Here is a 20,483-nt window from a genome sequence, read left to right on the forward strand (position 1 = left end):
CACCTCAGTGCTCCAGTTATGGCTGCATGACTTGGAAACATGTTTAATTCAGCGGCTAAAATGCAACACTGCGCTGCGCGCTTTGAAGATCGGTCCAAAGCCTTTGAAGCTGCTTTCTGAGGGTTTTGATGTTTCTGTGTACAACTGGTTCAAGCTGGAACTTTCATATGCAGCTCACACTGTTGTTGCCAATAGTTTCAAATCAGGCCTCAGATAAAGGATTGATAGAGGAGTCCCTCGGCAGTGAGATGCTCTCGAGGTTCACTGGAGGTTGAGTCTTTCAGAAGCAGAGATGTGGACATGTTACCACTATGTGAATGACTGTGTGAGCAAATAGTTTAGCAACAATATGCTTCAGAGTATTTGTGTGAGGAACTTGGGGATTTCTTCATCTACAGAACCAAATATCACAGAAAGATTCTCACAATCTGCAGAAATCGTGAGACGCTTCAGTCAAACCGTCTCAGGAAATGTGAGAAATGTTGATCGGAATAATTCAGCAAAGAAATTAAATGGGTCTGGCATTGTTTGTGTTTTTTCATGTGTTTAATCACCATCCAGTTGGTTACTAAATGGTTGTGAAAAGACAGCCACATGTCATCTTCACATACACAGACTAGTAACAGACTAGCATTACTAGAACTTCTGCTTTTCTAAGTAGAAAGAACACTTTTAAGCCATTTTCATGTTAATTCTTCATGTCAATATGCTGGACTGTCACAGCCGTCACCTCTCGGCCCTTACTGTCAGCACAGTAAACTGTAGTCTGTTAGCTGAGCAGGATAAGAAGCGTGCTCCATCCTTAGCATTAAAAGAAGAAACGATATCTTTTATTATCAGCACACACATTAGCTTATACACCTGTGAACGCCACAGCAGATCTGCATTCATCTCAGCTCGTCCTCACCAAACCTTCCAGCTTTACATACAAGTCTCTGTAACCCTTTTCCTTTGCCACCTCTCTCCTTCCTGTACACCTAACCTTCCAGTACTCCTGTCTGCCTGGTTATCCCACTTTGTCTTTGCTAAACTCTTCCTTTAAATATTTTCCTGCACTTCTTCATTCCAGCACCGAGTCTACTTGTGTGTCCTTTTTGCCGGACGGCAGCCTGCAGTAATTTGTTGTCGTTCTCAGCAAGTCTCACACACGCCTCCTGAGCAATCCCATCCCATTCTTCTATGTTGAGTCTCTCATCTCTTCCAGATTTGATGTTCCTCTGACATGGACCGTGGTCCCCTGTTCTCTCTACAGATTTTCAATGGGATCCTAGTCAGGGCTTCATGCAGGCCAGTACATAACGTTCACTTGGTGTCTGACGCATGCTTAAATGTCCAGATAAGAAAATCCCAAAAAGTCTTTTCATCTTAATGTAGCATCCAGATAAACAGAATCAGCTTGTGGAGGGAGTTCTTCACCAGCACCAGCGTATGTTTTTAGTCGTCGTATTGAACAGGACAAGAAGAAGAACGACCCAGACCCAGTTTTGCTGCTGACTGCTTGAAGTTTTCATTTAAAGTTGTCACATATCTTTCTTTCTTCCACCGTCACTAGTTCCAAGTTCCAGAAGCACTGACGCATCCACAGCATAATACTTCCACTATTGTGTTTCACTGTGGGGACTGTGGTGCCTCTCCCTTGTCTAAACATAAGTAGCATCTCTGTGGCCAAAGACCTTTAGTTTTATCTACAGAAGTGGACTTTTTCTTGGTGTGCAGCCGCACAGTCTATTCCTCTGCAGGGTCTGGGGTAGTTAAACACATCTCTCCCTAGTTTTCTTCCTAAAGTCTTTGAAGTCTTTCTCTTTCTACCTCTGTCAGGCTTGTTCTGTACTTGTGGCTCTCTTTGAATTTCTTGATGATGCTCCTCACTCAGTTCTTGACACTTGGTGGTGATAGATTTGTATATCCATCTCGTGCTTTGTGAGCAACAGCAAATCTTTTTTCTAATCTAAATTGATTTCTTTGCATGAGGCTTTCAAGTGACAGCTCAAAGACTTGCTGAAGTTTTTATACTGTGTTTACATTTGAAGGTGACCCTCAGCTTTAACTTGTCTCTGGCCATCAGTGCAGAACTAGTGCTAATTGCTGAGTTGAGTTAGAAAGTGCACCTGAATCAGGGTGAGGGCAGCGGGCAGTCCTGCATGTAATGGTAACAAATCAGACAAATAAGCTTTCCGGTTTACTAAATATGTTTTCCAGGTCTCATCTGCTTTCTTTCCCTTTCTCAGGATTTCAGCTTATTTGGCTTGAGTGGTCTCAGGTGTGTTTCACTGTTATTCTGATATTCACAAAATTTACTCAAGAAGTAAAACAAGAGATTAAAGTCCATCATTCTTACCGGCTTAAGAGACGCATTTTCTGTGACTTTCTTCGTTGTGTGTGCCACAGTCGTTGTTGTCTGACAGTATTTGCAGAATTGAGTGAATGACTTTCAGTAACTTTTGCATTTTGTCAAAAACTGCCGGTTTTATCAGAGTTAATGTGCTGGTTGGAACAGGCTGCCATCATTTTTAATGGATTCACTGTTTAGCTGCACACTGATGAGTAAATCACTTCTGACAGTTCAATCTGCTGTACAGTACGACTCTGCAACGGCGACAGTTTAACATCTCTTACAGTCCCTGTGAGAAATGACTCTCTCACTCTGATAACTGTGAGAATATCCTCAAAATATTAACCGGTTTATGAAGCTGAAGAGGGCTTTTAATATGAAACCGATACAGAAAATACTTGTATAAAAAATATAATCCAGTGTACGTAGCAGGCGCACGGGGGAAAGACGGTCATCTTAAGCAGCTGAGGTGAATAAGTCAGTCAGTATGAGATGAAGTGGCATCATAATGATAACTAGCAACGTCGCTCCCAGTTATAGCCATTCCAGAAATATGAAAGGACATTTACTAGTTATTGAGGTTTTACATTTTCTGCTTCATTTGAAGCCAAGTGGCAGCTGCATGTAATTTTTAAGGTTGAATGTTTTAACACTGACTCCCTCACCGTCCACTTTGTCTTCTTGGCTCCGTTTCATGAAGTAAGCTCTAGTTTTGATTAAATTCCACCTTGATTACATCAAATCCAGATCTGAGTGTTGGACGTGTGGAGCAGCATTACCTGAACGTCACCCATGAGATGATCTGAAAAAACAAAATCACAAATTCATCCTGCAAAATTACGCAGTTGGTGTGAACGGCTGCGTTAAGAAAAGAATATATTTACACGTGCGGTGTGCAAAGGTGCCAGGCAGCATAGGCAGTATACACTGTGGAAGCCAGCACAGGTGAGACTAATCAGGGCGGGGCAAACAACTAACCAGGATGGAAAATGAGCAAAGCGAGGAATAAAAATTGACAGGAACAGAAACCAATGTTTTCAAAATAAAACAGGAAAAGGTGAACAAAAACAGAACGATCCAACACCATCACACTGTGAGCAGCTGATGTGAAACTCATCGCTGTCAAGCTGCTAAAGGTGAGTCCTCCTTCCTGCTTACGAGCACAGAGTGCCGTTCATCTTATGGGCTGAACTATAATCAGTGATGTAAATGTGCTGTATTGTTTGAATATCGGACAAAAGTAAAGTCTTTCCCTGTTTTTCAGGAAAGGTAACTGTAATTACTGAAATGCTATACATTACTGGAGCAGTAGTGACCTTCTTTACTTGTCTATATATTAAAATGATGCTAATAAACATCATGTTCATAACAGAGTATGAACTCATAGTATCACATCTGGTTATGTAAAATTAAAAATGATGTCATGCCTACTTAGAAATGCTCACAGTTCTGGTTTGGACTAATAAACAGTTTGAGATTTGACATATTCAGAGCACTTCCTTATTACAAAAGCTACTCTCGTACTGCTGTCTTGATTTTATTTTATTTACTTTCTCGTGATCGTAACACTGACAGAAATTCGTGTTCTACATCGATTTCCCGACAGTTCCAGTTTCCTTACTCCGGCTTCAAATTCCCGTGGACACTCGCTAACCGACACTTCCACAACAATTCGCAGCAGTGCATGCTCACAAATATCCCACTTGTCACACAGTTTAGGAGCAATTCTTTGAACTAGAAGGCTTATCAATGTGCCACCTGAGGTATAGACTGACTATAGGTTAAAGATTCGTTATTCCAACTATTTGGGATATTTTGGCCTGCCTGCATTTCCTGCTGAAAGTTTAAATATTTAAACCTTGCTTCCTAGTTACAGCAGGTAATCTGATAAGTCGCATGTATTTGCATTTTAATGAGGACACTTTTATTTCCTGGAAATAACCCACTCTTAAGGCTGGAGTTTAAATAATTGCAAGCACGCGTGATGCCAGAGACGAGCATGTTGACACACAGTTGAAATACTTCCTAATGCATCCATTAAGCACCTTAAGTAATGAGAGCAGTAGTTAATTACTGACCCCATTAGCATAACTGGTTGTGTGTAACACGTGACAGTCTTGGGGCAGCTGAGCTCCGTAACACGTCAGCTCTTCTGTCAAGTGCTGTTTTGCTTCCTAGCAGCCTCTTTGAGCCGAGGACACTTTGCGACCTCGGGGTCCTTTCTTAAAAACACTGCTTTGCACCCGTTAATCATTCTGACAGCCGCCAGAATGTCTCACACACGCACACACACGAGTTCAACATCGATTTGCAGGTAACACGTTTGTGTGTGCTGCCTTGCTTTTTGCTCTTCAGCGTGCTTCATCTTACTGTCTGGGTTGGATCCAAAATAACATTTGCTGCTGCTGTGTGCTTCACATTCGACGAGAGACACTTACAAGGGTCCTAACCCTCCACTCGTCCACCCACTCCAGTCCTCCCTCCCTCCCTGTACGAAGCTCTGACACAAACCTCCTACGTATTGCCACAGTGGGGGTATTTGTCTGTGGCTAATAACATCACTCTTGGCTGAGACACAAAAGAGCTCAGCCAGCGAACGAGGCTTCTTCCGTCCACTTTCCCCTCTCTTTAAGCACACTTTGTTGACAATGTGTTTTTGTGTTTAAATGTTTCTTGTTGTGCCGCTCGTCACTGCCATAATAGCCGCTGTTGTATTTGTGCCAGTGTTATTAACGCTCCCAGTAACGCATGTGATTTCACTTGTAGTAATGACAAAGCAGCGGGCACGCCTCTGCTCTTCTGTGTTACTTTCTTCTCCGTCTCTTTCATTTGTCTTCCTCTGCTGACACCTTCCTCCTAAACCTTTATTTTCCACGCTCCTTCCTGTGCTCCGACTCTCGGCCACCCTCTGGAAGATTCTACATTTCTTTTTGCAGAAATTGAGAAATTGCTGTATAATTACCCACAAAGCACTGACTGCTCGATCTGCATAATTGCCTCTACCATCCATTGCAATTATCGGCAGTGTTGTCTATTTTGAATCAAAGTCCAGTAATTATAGGGTGTTTTATGTTAGAGAGACTGTCTGGCTGTTATCACAGTAATCCTCTATAATCTCATATTCTCTATATGGGCTCCTAGTCATCGCCAAATATGGTGGCAAAACATAATTACATGATGAGGTGCACGTATGTTGGCATGTATGTACAGAAATAGCCTGTTGTATAGACTGCACTCCAACAGAATTGTTGAAAGCAGAATCTAAAAATACATTTTCTCACAATATAATAAGTTTCCACTCCAAACAGCAACTCATGGAAAGTGATTGATCTGTCTATTGTAGAAGACCCTGTAGTATTCTGCAGAAACCCCAACAATCAACTGACCCTATGAACTAGCACAAAGAAAAACTCCCTTTTAACAGAAAGAGCCAGGCTAAGGGAGGGCCAGCCATCTGCCACGATTGGTTTAGAGGTGACAAGAAAAGGAGACCATAGAAAGACAGTACACACAGACAAATCCGATGTTTTCAAATCTGATCTGGGTCACTTTCGTATGTGGTGCTGAATCCCATACATATCCGATGTTTTAGAAAGCGACTGCTGTTTGATGGTCACTTCGCATTAAATCCGTCTTTTACGTCACCGACACAAGACAGACGCCAATTATCAGCGCCGGAGAAGACATCGCGAACGCTTCCTGGCCATCCCGTGTAGATGTCAGTGAAACTGTTGAGAAGACAACGTTGGAGAAACGTGAACATTTTCTTTGTTCTGTATAATCTGCAGATTCTGACAGAAATCTGCAGCTATCCTTTGAAGCAGCGCTCCTCTGAAACAGCAATAAGGATCATTATTAGGTTATTTACATTATTATGTAAATAACAAAATAACTTAAAGCAAAAATTGGGAAACGGCAAGTCCGAAGTATTTATATTAAGGGCCATCAGTCAAACAATGCTGTTGCTCTGGGTCTAAACAGAGCGCGTTGTGTGTGACGTCTTCTTTTGCGCATGCGGGCCGCTTTGAGCGTTCACACTAGAGCGCGTTTGCTGTCGCATTTTATTTGTAGTGTGAACGAGCAGACAAAACAATCGGATTTGATCAAAAAATCGGAATTGAGCTTTAAGACCTGCAGAGTGAACGTAGCCTGAATGCTTTAGCAAAAAGGAAAGTTTGAAGCCTAATCTTAAAAGTAGAGATAGTGTCTGTCTCCTGAATCCAAACTGGAAGCTGGTTCCACAGAAGAGGGGCCTGAAAACTGAAGGCTCTGCCTCCCGTTCAGATACGACCTATTATTCAAGAATTTGTATGTAAAAAGGATTTTAAGATAAATTCTGAATTTAACAATTTATGTCCAATACGGGAAGACTACAGGGAGTGCAGAATTATTAGGCAAGTTGTATTTTTGAGGAATAATTTTATTATTGAACAACAACCATGTTCTCAATGAACCCAAAAAACTCATTAATATCAAAGCTGAATGTTTTTGGAAGTAGTTTTTAGTTTGTTTTTAGTTTTAGCTATTTTAGGGGGATATCTGTGTGTGCAGGTGACTATTACTGTGCAGAATTATTAGGCAACTTAACAAAAAACAAATATATACCCATTTCAATTATTTATTTTTACCAGTGACACCAATATAACATCTCCACATTCACAAATATACATTTCTGACATTCAAAAACAAAAACAAATCAGCGACCAATATAGCCACCTTTCTTTGCAAGGACACTCAAAAGCCTGCCATCCATGGATTCTGTCAGTGTTTTGATCTGTTCACCATCAACATTGCGTGCAGCAGCAACCACAGCCTCCCAGACACTGTTCAGAGAGGTGTACTGTTTTCCCTCCTTGTAAATCTCACATTTGATGATGGACCACAGGTTCTCAATGGGGTTCAGATCAGGTGAACAAGGAGGCCATGTCATTAGTTTTTCTTCTTTTATACCCTTTCTTGCCAGCCACGCTGTGGAGTACTTGGACGCGTGTGATGGAGCATTGTCCTGCATGAAAATCATGTTTTTCTTGAAGGATGCAGACTTCTTCCTGTACCACTGCTTGAAGAAGGTGTCTTCCAGAAACTGGCAGTAGGACTGGGAGTTGAGCTTGACTCCATCCTCAACCCGAAAAGGCCCCACAAGCTCATCTTTGATGATACCAGCCCAAACCAGTACTCCACCTCCACCTTGCTGGCGTCTGAGTGGGACTGGAGCTCTCTGCCCTTTACCAATCCAGCCACGGGCCCATCCATCTGGCCCATCAAGACTCACTCTCATTTCATCAGTCCATAAAACCTTAGAAAAACCAGTCTTGAGATATTTCTTGGCCCAGTCTTGACGTTTCAGCTTGTGTGTCTTGTTCAGTGGTGGTCGTCTTTCAGCCTTTCTTACCTTGGCCATGTCTCTGAGTATTGCACACCTTGTGCTTTTGGGCACTCCAGTGATGTTGCAGCTCTGAAATATGGCCAAACTGGTGGCAAGTGGCATCTTGGCAGCTGCACGCTTGACTTTTCTCAGTTCATGGGCAGTTATTTTGCGCCTTGGTTTTTCCACACGCTTCTTGCGACCCTGTTGACTATTTTGAATGAAACGCTTGATTGTTTGATGATCACGCTTCAGAAGCTTTGCAATTTTGAGACTGCTGCATCCCTCTGCAAGATATCTCACTATTTTTGACTTTTCTGAGCCTGTCAAGTCCTTCTTTTGACCCATTTTGCCAAAGGAAAGGACGTTGCCTAATAATTATGCACACCTGATATAGGGTGTTGATGTCATTAGACCACACCCCTTCTCATTACAGAGATGCACATCACCTAATATGCTTAGTTGGTAGTAGGCTTTCGAGCCTGTACAGCTTGGAGTAAGACAACATGCATGAAGAGGATGATGTGGACAAAATACTCATTTGCCTAATAATTCTGCACTCCCTGTATCTCTTTCTCATCCCTGTTAGTACTGTAGTTCAAAGCTCAGTCTATGCTGAGAGATGACGTAATGGCACACCTGCTGCTCCATTAACATAAGATGGAACTTCATCTTCATTTGACAACACAAAAAAAGTTATTTTCTGAATTTTTATTGTTTACAAAAAATTAAATGAAGTTAAAAATGTCAAACACAGAAAGTGAAGTTATTTTATTAGACACTTCTTTTTTTTCTAAAACGGATCTTTTTAAATCACTTGCTCCTGGCTAATATGTTGTTCAAATATAACTAATTTATTTGCCATAAATTTGTAGATATATTAACTAATTGCAGTTCACGGAGGCTGGGGTTAATCTATCTGGAGATCTGCAGCTAAATGAATGAGTTGCATGAAGAGGATGATGCACCTTACATGTTTTAATATTCAGCTGTGAGAGAATAATTTTCTCTCGGCTGACGTGGCGCTTCCCCGTGTGAACACTCCAGCCTTTACCTTTCTTTGATGTGAAGGTCTCACTAATTAGGTGGATCCCAGATTTCCCCCTATATCAAGATTCCAGGCTTATCTGTGTGGGCTCGCTGTGTTTATATGTGCGAGCGGATGAAAAAAAAACTCAGCCATAGGCGAGGTTTACCGCCCAAGAACAATCAGAGTGCAGGATGAAAGAGCCCCCCACCCCCCCCTTCTCTAATGCTGGGAATTTCTGATGTTATTATCGTATACATCTGTGGGCCTGAACTGATCAAACATGCATGACTGTGAGCCACAGTGCCAGGTTTATGTTTTCTCCCTCGTGGAACTGCCAGTGGTAGTTTGCATTTAGATGACAGCCTCTAGCAGTCCACAAATTGAAGAGGCAAGGCTCTGATTTTTCTCATTCCACTCAGCCTTTGTCTTCTTCACATCAATAATAACACAAAAGGATCAGTAAGGTTCTGCCTCATTAGCATTAACCGAGTGCCCAGCTTTGTTAGATAAGACAGAGATACAGCAAGCACACAATTTTGCAAAGATCTCATTTTGAGTCAGAAAACAGTTCTTCTCAGATTTTGCTGGTGACACAGTGATCGTGAAATTAAAGCTAATATTGATAATGCTTAAACTTTAAGAACTTTCGATAAGACTATTAAAAACTTTTTTTCAAACATCTGTTTTCTAGATTTTTGGAAAGAAAGGTAGAGATATACAAAAATATGTACAGTGGATGCAAAAGTATTCGGCCCCCTTGAACTTTTCCACATTTTGTCACATTACAGCCACAAACATGAATCAATTTTATTGGAATTCCACATGAAAGACCAACACAAAGTGGTGTACATGTGAGAAGTGCAACGAAAATCATACATGATACCAAACATTTTTTACAAATAAATAACTGCAAATCAATAAAATTGATTCATGTTTGTGGCTGTAATGTGACAAAATGTGGAAAAGTTCAAGGGGGCCGAATACTTTTGCAAACCACTGTAAATTAAAAGAAAATCTAACATTTAAGAACGCTGGTGTTTTCTGACATTAAGGAGAAATTACTGTATTACATCATATTTGAAAGGTATTACCTTAGAATACTGTTGCTCGATTAGACCATTAACCAATCATTTTAACTTTGTTGTCATTGTCAGGTAAATGGCTTGACTCATTGTATCTGCTTTTTTTCTGATTGTGGTATATTTCTTAAATCCTTGAGCCTCGTGACAAACGTTTGGGCTGCCCCATGTTCCTGGAGTGTAGCAGACTTCTTCATTGTGGATAGGGAGACAACCTGAGCTTCATATTAATCCTTCACTTTAACCTCAGAAAGTCTGTAATCTATTAAACTAAAAGAGTTCCTGCCTTCGTCAAACATTTTATGCACAGAGGTGAAATCCCTTTGAATATTTTATGTAATCTAGTGGCAGAGAAGTGCAATCAGTGGACGACTCAGAATATGCCTAGCATTTTAAGAGACTCTGTTTTCCAAACATTTTTCACACACTTCATCAGAAATGTCAGTGCTGAATTCTTCCTGCCTGTCTGCTCTGAATGAGTTTGAAGATGGACCATCCAGTTATGCAGGGTGTTTTAAACTGACACAGCTCACACCTTTAAGCGGCAGTCCGGGGTTCTGCTCATACAGTCGAACATGACTCCTTAAAAAGTGTCTCAGGTTTAAAAACAAGAGAACGTTGGAACCCTAAAGGTCCACCTTAATGGCTGAAAAGAGACAACAAGTACAGATACCTGCTAAAAAAAATTATGCCCTGCTTTTGAGTGAAGGACTATGTTTTTCTGCAAGCTGCTTTGCAACCCACTTTGATTTAAATCCTGTTTCACTAAATATGAATAAAAATCGTCTTTTAAAACAGGAACATTTTTAAATGTCTGCTTTGCAATCTTTCAACTTTTCTTTTTTATATCACAAACCTACTCTGTTTCCTGGAAGAACCACATAATTAACAAAGAAATGTCACAAAATGTCCGAGGTTTGAATGCCGAAGAGTTAAAAATAGACAAACAGCATCTCTGCTTGGGGACAGACGTTATCTGCAGCAGGACATCTTGTGATCTGCTCAGCTTTTCAACAGCAGTGCTCTTTCCCTCTGTGTGTGATCACTGCCCAGGCTGCCAACATCCCCCCATGAATCTTAAGAGCTGTCCCACTTGCCAAAGTTATCATCCCACCACAGCCCCGTAGCCTTGTGGTCAACATCCGCTGAATTGCATATTACTTGATCAAGGACTTCATTTGTAGTCCTGGCTCTGGTTGGACTCTTTGGACTCTCTTCAGCCCCCCAACGCTGAATTTTCCAGCCACTTCCTGTACTCACTCTCCGATTCAATTCTCAGCTCTGGAATGGCTTACAAGGCTAAGTAGGATGGAATCGGATCTCTCAAGGACTTCATATTCCAGACACCACCTTACTGCTTCCACTGATTCTGCTGTCTCTGATGAGCCTTCAGCTGCACTCCTTCAGTCCTTGATTCAGCTCTGTGCTCGCTGCTCTCCAGCGGGATGACCTTCCTGATCCAGTCAAGACGGCCGTCTCATTTCCCAGCTTGAACTGACAATTCCCCAGATTGTTTTATCACATTCTTTTTTCCCAGACAGACTCATTCGTGTGATATTTAATACATGTTTGACTTTTTTAGGCTTCAAATTCAGTTTAAAGAACTTTTTATTTCTCTACTGTTAAAATGCAAATTTCAAAAACAAACAAACCCGAACACGCAGCCGGGTTATAAAGTTCTTAAGGGCAAAGAATCTTCAGCTGACAGCAGGCAGCATCAGTAATATTCATGACAAATATAAGATAGAAGAGGAATAATTTAGGCTGTTTCCTCTGCCAGTGTCTGGGGCCTTTTGACTTTTCTGTTTTCTTTTGACTTCTTCATTTGCATTTTGGTACTTGGAGATAATGACACTGCTGAAACAGAGCTTTGAACTAAATAAAAGCTGGATAAAATTACTTGGTTGCTCCGCCCAATCGGAGCAGAATCAGGAACATAAACTGTGAAAATACACCAATGAGATTTAGGCTCAATAAAGACAAAAAGGACCACAAAAACTGTCTTTTATATTTATTTAATCAAAACAAAGCAAAGAGGCAAATAAGGCTCAAAAATTCAAACATGATTCAAGGTGAACATTTTGTGTCTTGTGCTGTTTGTTTTTCCATCCTTTAGGGACATTTAGAGCAGTCAGAATTTTTAGGGTCCAGTCTTGGATGTTAGATCAGTTACCTGAAGTTTATTATCCTGTCTTTGAGATGACTGTATTTGTACATGACAAAAAGATGCATAATGAAGCGACTGTGACCAAATTAATAGCACACAAATTAGTTCTGAACCACATGTATCGGCTTTAAGATGATTGCTCAACAAAAGCTTTCTGTCTTTTTTAATAAAAAGGCTGCTACAGAGTATGTGCACACCAAAAGAATCAACACCCGCACAGAAGTAAAAGCAAAGTGAAATAATGAATGAGTAAAACAAATATCTACTGGAACAAAATGTAATTTCTTCACTAAACGTCTCTTTAGAGGAAAAGAATCAAAGCTTATTAGAAAGCTTGCTCACTCCTCCTCGCTCAACAGAAAGCTGCACAGGAATATTAGAAAAAACAAGGTAACACTATCACATGATCCTCCAGGGGGAGTAGTTGATAAAGCAGCACAGCAGCAGGCTCTTCCTTCTTGTCCTGCAGTCAATCAGAAAAGACAAAGAAAGGTCGCCAATCAGTCGCAGGTCTTACAAATACAGCCGGACAAGCATTTTGTGCCCCCAGGTTCCACTACACACCTCTCTTAGCATCGCTTTGTGCAGTTAACTCAAGACCCACCACAGCTTTGTGGGGTATTCACAGACAACCTTTGGGCCCCTAACGTCCCTGCCTGGGAGCCGGGCAGCAGTGCTTCCCTGTCAAATCTGCACAAATGGATGTGTCTGCTGGTGGGCACACCGACCCCATTATGCGTGTGCCAATCGCTCCAGCTGGTGGTTTAGCTGGTGCCACCAGTCGCCCCCTCACTGCATCGGGAAGCACGCCAATACACATGAGCCTCTCACCCCTCTCAGGAGCCACAAACACCCTGCCTGTCCTGCCTTGCTACTCGGTTCTTTCTAATATGACCTCAGATCAGAAGAAACTTCCCCCGTTAGCAGTGAACGACGAGAGCAGTGCCCAGTGCCACATCCTGTGCGGTACAGAACTCAGTGAGGTTGTGCACACCACAGGAGATGTGTGCATTGGGTGGGGAAGACATAGGTTCGGACAGGCTTAGCACAGCTCTGCTTGTAGCTGATGCAGAGTCAAAATGTGATGAAACCACATCTACAAAGACTGTTTTTCCAGTAATCTATACTTTATGGTGTTGATTCTTCTCACAACATGATGTGAGATGATGGGAGAGACCACGTTAATCCCTGCAGCTCGCAGCGTAAGACCGATCTCTTCAATAATTTGCTTTTGTCTTTATAAACACATTCCTATCTGTACTTTATCATCCTGCAGGGCGGAGCCTATTCTGCAGCGAATAAAGGAGGACCGGACCCGGGTGGTCTCGCCTTCATTTGACAACATCAAGTATGACACCTTTGAGATCGAGGAATACCCTCTGTCTGCTCAGGGCTTCGACTGGGAGCTGTGGTGCAGATACCTCAACCCGCCAAAGTCCTGGTGGACGCAGCACAACAACACGGCGCCTATCAGGTAAACGGGAGATGAGCTCTGAGGCTCGATAATGTAAAAAAAAATATGAGGGGGAAAAAGAAATGGTTTTATTTTATTAAAAGGAACCTCTTTATGTGAAAGAAGTCCAAGAATGTATTAATTATTAATCATTTGACTTGAAGCAAGTAGGGTTGATAAGATCACTTACTAAGCTCATTATTTTTACATTATAATTTCTCCAACACTAATCCCCATGAATAATTATGCATGTAAATTCTGCTTAGTGTAGTGTCAGTATTGTAACCCGTATAAAACCCGCGGGAAGCAATACAGCTACAGAGCAAATTAAGTGTAAGACATAAAAACGGTCTCGGTGGGCCGTTACAGTTAACATTTAAGAAGGAGAGCAGGTGCATTTTATGTCTGCTTATTTGATGTCCTGAACACCACGCACAGTCACCACGCATACCCACAAAGAATGATCTTCAGTGGCCAGGAAAGTGTTGCCAATATAACGGAGAAAGATTGCTTACGCACACCAGAGACCAGTACAGACAAACAGCCCAGTAATGACAGCAGAATTGCCTGCTCACCAATACGTGCAAAGAGGATAACATGTCTGTTGTTGAGGTTTATGGCAAGTAAATCAATAATACAGTGTTTATAGATTTGGAGAAAAACAAGAGGACGTATCCTGCTCAATATTGTAATGGAGGAAGATAAATGGGCCCAATTATTTATTTCTCTATCTTCTTAAGCACTTTTGTTCAAGTGCAGATTGCTGCTGGATTTGCTCGGGAGGACCGCTTGAGAGTATTGTTACCGCTTAATGGCTTTCAGAGCAGTTTTGTTAAATCGGTATCTAATTTCTTAAGTAAACATGCGTATTGTGCTCTTCCTAGTTATCAGAAGATGATGAGTTATGGTCTGTGAGAGGCAGTGTTCGGACGCACATTGTTCCGCTGAGCTTCAGAAAATCCACCTTTGAATGCGATAATGGATACTACTACTAAAATGCAGTGAAATACAGAACAGTGCAGACATGTCTCTGGAGTGACCAATCGCGCTCCTTCGTCTGGCAGTTCGACGGACCAGTCTGGATCTGGCGGTTGCCAGGGCAACGGTACTTTTCTGACTGCACAAGTGTAAAGTTTGGTGGAGGGGGGATTACGGTGCGGGGGCTCAGCTCTTAGTTCCAGTGAAAGGAACTCTTAATGCTTCAGCACACCTGGAAGTGTTTCCTCTGCACCTCACATTTAGCACCACTGCAGATTGATAATGAGAACTCCATAGCTCAGTATTTGCTGTACGCTATAGGCTGCAAAATAAAAACAACTCTTTAACTGAATGTTGTATGAAAAAGAATGTGTTGAAAGCCGGGGGGGGGGTCTTTTTTTGGTTTCTGGCTGTTTGCCACTGTGTGTATCCACTGGGATGCAAAATTCACCCAAACAAGCTGTTTTTGCTGCGCTGCTGTATTTCATGTTGATAAGAAGAGATGTGTGCGACTGACAGCATGAATACTAATAGGAGTTATTTTTCACCCCTGTTGGTTCAGTTTGATGTTGATGAAAGATTTGTGTACTCTTCCCGCCTGAATTTCCACAAAATGTCCTGAAGTAGTTGTGTTAGGTGAAGGCATCATTTTGACAGCTGCATCATTTGTGAGTATAATGCACTGCTTGGGTTTTCATGCAAGACTAAGGACTATGTTTAGAGCAGCGAATGTGCAGTGTACTTGAAAAATAGATCTGCAGGGGGCTTGATCCCCACAATTAGCCCCAGTATGAGGCTAATTGTGGATTAGGACATAGCTGTTGTATGTGGGTAGAGGAGAAGGCTTTGCATTATATTTTTTAAAGGGCCTAATGACAGTGCATTCACTTTAATATAAAGCAAGCTTCATTTTTCTGTGACCTTTTCTCTTTCCTCTCATTCTAGGAGCCCTGCTCTGATTGGCTGCTTTGTGGTCGACAGGAAATACTTTGAAGAGATTGGCCTGCTTGATGAGGGCATGGAAATTTATGGTGGAGAAAATGTGGAGCTTGGAATCAGGGTGAGACGGTCTTTATAAACTTTTTTTTATAACCAAACTGATTAATTTCTGAATACTCAAGAACTCCTTTTTGTCCAGCTTCATGGAGACCCTTACGATACAGTCCAGAATGAAACAGATGGTTTTGATTATAGTAAAAATTCGTTTTTTTAATGTATTGGGGTCAAAACTTTTGCCACACTCGCCATTTTGATGTAATCAGCAGCAGCTGCCTGACAGCTTGGTTTAACCAGACTTCTAAAAACTAGTTACTGGTGAAACATGGAGCAATGATAACCGTTATCAATCTTAAACTGACCCGTCAATTCAGTTCTGTTTTCTTTATATAGCACCAAATCACAACAAGTCACCTCAAGGTGCTTTATATTATAATGTAAAGTCCTTACAAGGATACAGCCAGCGTGCATTAATAGAAAACTGTCATTTTATGAGGAAAAAGTGTCAGTTTATTTCAAAATATATTTATTTACACCTGCATAAAGTTAGGGCTGGATCAGGTGATGCTGAATTCTCCGTTAGTTATGCTACAATAGGTCTAGGCTGCTGGGGGCATCCCATGATGCACTGGGTGTTTCTTCTTCACTCAAATGTTTCTCTCTGTGTCTTTATAAAGCCTTATTAAGCTCAGGCTTTCTTCCACACTGTGTCTTTGGTGGCCCTCCCTCCCCGAGCCTGGTTTTAACAGGTTGCTTCCTGTTAAAAGGGTGTTTTTCTTGCTCATAAGGAGCTGTTAATTTTTGGACCTTTATCTTAAAATTCAAGAACAGTTGCATATACCAGTAAAACTGATTTGAATTATATCGATTGAGATCTCTGCCAGCACTTTCCATACAGTAACCTACAAACACATGTAGCGTGGGCCGCCTAACAACAGCATCAGCTGCTGTCACCATCCAACCTGAACTGTGCTAAAAGGACGGCTCGCCTAGCATACAGAAAAAAGAATGACCTTTCCTTTGATAGAGCAGCATCTTTATCGGTGACTCACCCAAACTGGCTAATTACTAATGATGTAACAACTACAAATTGTAACTTAATATGATAAAATTATATGAATATATCACATTATGGTGACAGTAACTTCCACATCTTCCAGTTTTCTTGTAGTTTCTGGCAAATTTGAGCAGCAACACATTTTATTTCATTTTCAGGCAGCCTAACTCCATCAGAACATTAAGTTACCAGAGGGACTCTATCTCTAATCGGATCTCTAGAGGCCTTGGGCTCTGCACAAGCACAGTCATCCTGAGGCTGCCAATCAGCCCCGGGAGGATGACACAGCGTTGAGGCTGAATGTATCCGGGAGCCATCGAGAGAAACTGTTGACTCAGGCTCGGTGTGGAGTGATTTACTGCAACCGTGTCTGTGTCGGGCAGGTTTGATTATCAGGCCGGGCTGGCTGATGCTGATCTGAACCACCAAGTCTAGAAAAGAATAGATAAATAAATGAAACACAGAGAGAAGTTTCTGGTTGTTACTGTACTGTGCCCTCTAAAACAGACATACAGCCCAGTTATCATTAACTTTGTCTGACTGCATCCATTTGTGATGCATTAATAGACGTTTTAAATGCCACCTTCCCCCTGGCTCCATTCTTCTAAAACAGCAGTAAAAGAAACCCACATCGGCAGCCTTCAATGAACCGTAAAAAGCTAAAGAAGGCATGCTTGGAGCTAAATGATCAGAATCGAGGGAGAAGAACTGAAAGCTGATTTGAGTTATGGTGGGACAAGCCAGCAGCAACTATGGTTTCAGAAACTGGCCCGAAATAAACTGAAATCTGTCGATTTAAATGTGTCCAATCTCCCCTTCAGAGTAATCACCTCATGCATGTTTGGACTGATTACAGCACTGCCACTATTTTTGGATCCCTCCTTGCAATCTTAACCTTTTCAGTGCTTTATTCAGTATCTATGTTTCAACAGATGAACAAAGACCTTCAGTAAAAGATCTGCTCTGCTGCCCCTGGTGGAAAAATAAGGTATTGCTTAGGTTATGGAGCTAAAGAGCTGAACAAGCAGACCTGCCAGCATCCAAGCTGACTGATGCTCCCTGTATTTGCTCGGGAATGGTGGATGTTTCCCCAGTAATTATACCCCTCCATCTGTAAACAAGAACGCAGGCGAACTGCTGTGAGTGCGACGCTACCTGTAAAGGAATGTTGGCTGGATGTTGACTACAGGAGCTGTGTTATCTCAGTCTAAACTCCAATAGGAAGAGTGCACTTATAGGAAATATTGCACCAGATTTATTAAAGGTCACAAACACAGGTGCTTCTGCAGCTCGCAGAAGTGCATTGCATATTTGTAGGTGTTGAAAAGTTAGAGAGAAAATGAAGGAACCACTCGGACAGGATTTTTTTTTTACGTTTGCAAGAGCAATTTTCAAACTTTTCAAATAATGATATTTTATGCACCTTATGTGGTTGTTAAAGTTGCTGCTTTGATAATTTGGAATGAGGAGGGAATACATGCCTAACCTTTGGCTCCTGTAGTTGCTCAGCCAGATGTTTCGAGCTGAGACGCGTCTATTTCTGCTCCTTAATACTTCTGTTTAATGTAAGAGAGCAGAGCTTAACATGGAGGACCGAGAGAGGGGGGAGTGGCTCATTACACATGCATAAAGTTACAGGGAGCAGCAGAGTTGGCAGTGTTTCAGGGTATTAGTTACATTGCTACGCAGACATTGGTTCATAATGAAAACTTCAGGCAGCAGACGTCTGTGTCTTCACACAGCAGGGCGCATGTAGAGATCTGCAGCCTCACAAATCAGCTCTCATGTAGTCTTTTCTTCTTTTTCAGGTGTGAAGTGTGTTCAAAGAATGTCGTTCAGGGGTCACTGGATTTAAGTCAGAATAAAGGGGAGTGATGCATGCATGGATCAGGATCTGGTGGCAAATCATCTTTTGGTTTCTTCTATTTGTTCCTTCAACCTTCAGATTTTAACAGTTTCCCTTTTATCAGAACCTGCTGCTGCTTCTTCAGCTGCTTCCTGAAGTGTTATTCTGAGACATGTGCATGAACCCCACAGTTACACTGCTGTGCTGGTTAGTGGATCCTCCCTCCTGAGGTCTGATTGATGGTGCAGGGCATCTTTGAAAAGAACTGGCTGACGATTTGTTTCACAGATTATTCACCCGACAAACTTTCCAGTCCAGCACACAGCGTTTTGCAGTCAGGCTTATTAGTTCCACTTAGTATATTTGGCTCTGTGCATTTTTAGAACAGCTACAACCTTATGTCATAAACACACTATGATGTCATGAATATAAATGTGTCTGGTCACTGGCTGTGTTGTGCCTTCCTTTGTCTCACGGAAGCTTTTGTGGAGGACTCGGATGTGACTCCATATGAAGCATGAATGTCAAGCCTGCTACAGGTCTGATAATGCCTTTCTCCTTAGCTCCTCACAGTGCAGAGAGCAAGAGTGCTGCTGCATCATGCAGTGAGGTTATTCTCTATTATAGAGCTCTTTTGCCATATAATTACTCTGCATAAGCCCACACTGCAGAGACAAATTGAACACCTGTTGACATTAGCACAGCGGAGAGTTGGATGGTTTATTCAGTGAAGCAGAAGTAGTGAGGGTCCCTCTGTGGGGGGATGAGCTCACTGTCGCCACCACGACCGCAGTGCACGTCTTTCTGACCCAGATCAGATGCTCCCCTCAGCCGTCGGCCGCTCTGCCCACATTACTTGTTGGCCTGTGTGCTGAAACGGGGCCAAGAGTCAGTTGCCCTCTGCAGGGTTGACAGCAACAGTGAAGCAAAATGGAGCGGTTTCAGCGTAGAAGCACTTCAAAGGGGCTGTGGAGCATTTTGTGTGGATGTGGACAGGTTACAACTCCGTGTGTGGAGTTTTTTGGAACAGCTGAAAGAGCAACCAAAGGTTAGCCAGAGTATTGACATTTTATTTCTGTAGCAAACACTTCCAGTGCCACAGGACCATCTGAAGCCTGAACTCAGCAGCACGTGGAATTCTATAGAGCCCCCGCCTCGACACGCACATCATTATTCTGATGAGTTTTTTACTTCGTGGTTTTCTATAAAAACATCAGGAATGACAGGGAACGTCAATGTTTCAGCACACAGAGCTGTAGAAGCCCCTTTTTCAGATCAATGATTATGTAAATCGGCGGTGATATTTTGACAGAATCAGTTCTGCACACATGTCCCAGGGGCATTGCTCCTAATCTAACTATTTCATCATGTGTTGGTTTTGGCCCTGGGTTTAACTCAGAAAACACTCCGTTTGTTCTATTTCTATCTTCATACCAAACACAGACTACTTTTTCTTTTTTATCAGCGATTTGTTCGTGCGCTCCCTCGGTTTCTGCAGAAGCTCTCCGTATCTCTGGCCTGCATGCTCCTTTTAGTGATAAAGATTGCTTTCATGAAGCCTGATCTGCGCCGTGCTGGCGTAATATTGTGCATATTTAACACTCATTGTCTTTTTTTTTTTCTCGCTCCATCACGACGGGTGGTTGTCTTCGCTCAATGCGATTTATAATTCACAACTTGTTTATGCCTTTTGCTGCTCATTTTCTCATTAAAAACTTTTAAAAACACAAGTCTGACAGCAAGATTTGTTCCACATTTCACCAAAGGAGACAGGCCGGGAGACAATTAGGGATGTAAATGTGCTGCGTTTTGTCTGGGTGACACCCGTACAAGTCAGCCAGACACAACTTCCCAGACAGCGGATGCACACGCACCCAAACTGCGAGTTCTCAAAGTCATAATGATGCTCTGTGATGTTTGCTGTGTAGTATTTGGCACATGACCCTGTGTTCACCCGTGAACAAAAATAACAAAGCCAAAAAAAGAAAAGACTTCTCGAAAAGATCACTGAAGACCAGATTTCTCTCCCCTTTATTTCACTCTCTTTATCTCCTCTCTTTATTCCCGCTTTATCTCCCTGTGTGTTTATCCCAGCACCTCCTCTTTTTATATCCTTTTTTGAATCTCTCCTTCTTTCATTTCCCCTTTTTCCTGATGCCATTCTCTATCTCACGCTGCAC

The 20,483-nt window shown here is 42.0% G+C and overlaps 1 protein-coding gene across 2 annotated transcripts in view; it reads left to right on the top strand.

Annotated features, from left to right (window-relative positions):
* LOC308392026 (polypeptide N-acetylgalactosaminyltransferase 18-like) overlaps nucleotides 1–20,483 on the top strand; it is a 188,852-nt gene that overhangs the window by 121,348 nt on the left and 47,021 nt on the right. For both annotated transcript variants that reach the window (XM_080874866.1, XM_080874867.1), the window contains exons 5-6: nucleotides 13,250–13,447; nucleotides 15,350–15,464. In XM_080874866.1, coding sequence (XP_080730992.1) covers nucleotides 13,250–13,447; nucleotides 15,350–15,464 — 313 coding nt within the window. The remainder of the gene's footprint in view (nucleotides 1–13,249; nucleotides 13,448–15,349; nucleotides 15,465–20,483) is intronic.

The sequence above is a fragment of the Rhamphochromis sp. 'chilingali' genome (genome assembly GCF_963969265.1).
Source record: "Rhamphochromis sp. 'chilingali' genome assembly, chromosome: 2".
NCBI classification, from domain to species: domain Eukaryota; kingdom Metazoa; phylum Chordata; class Actinopteri; order Cichliformes; family Cichlidae; genus Rhamphochromis; species Rhamphochromis sp. 'chilingali'.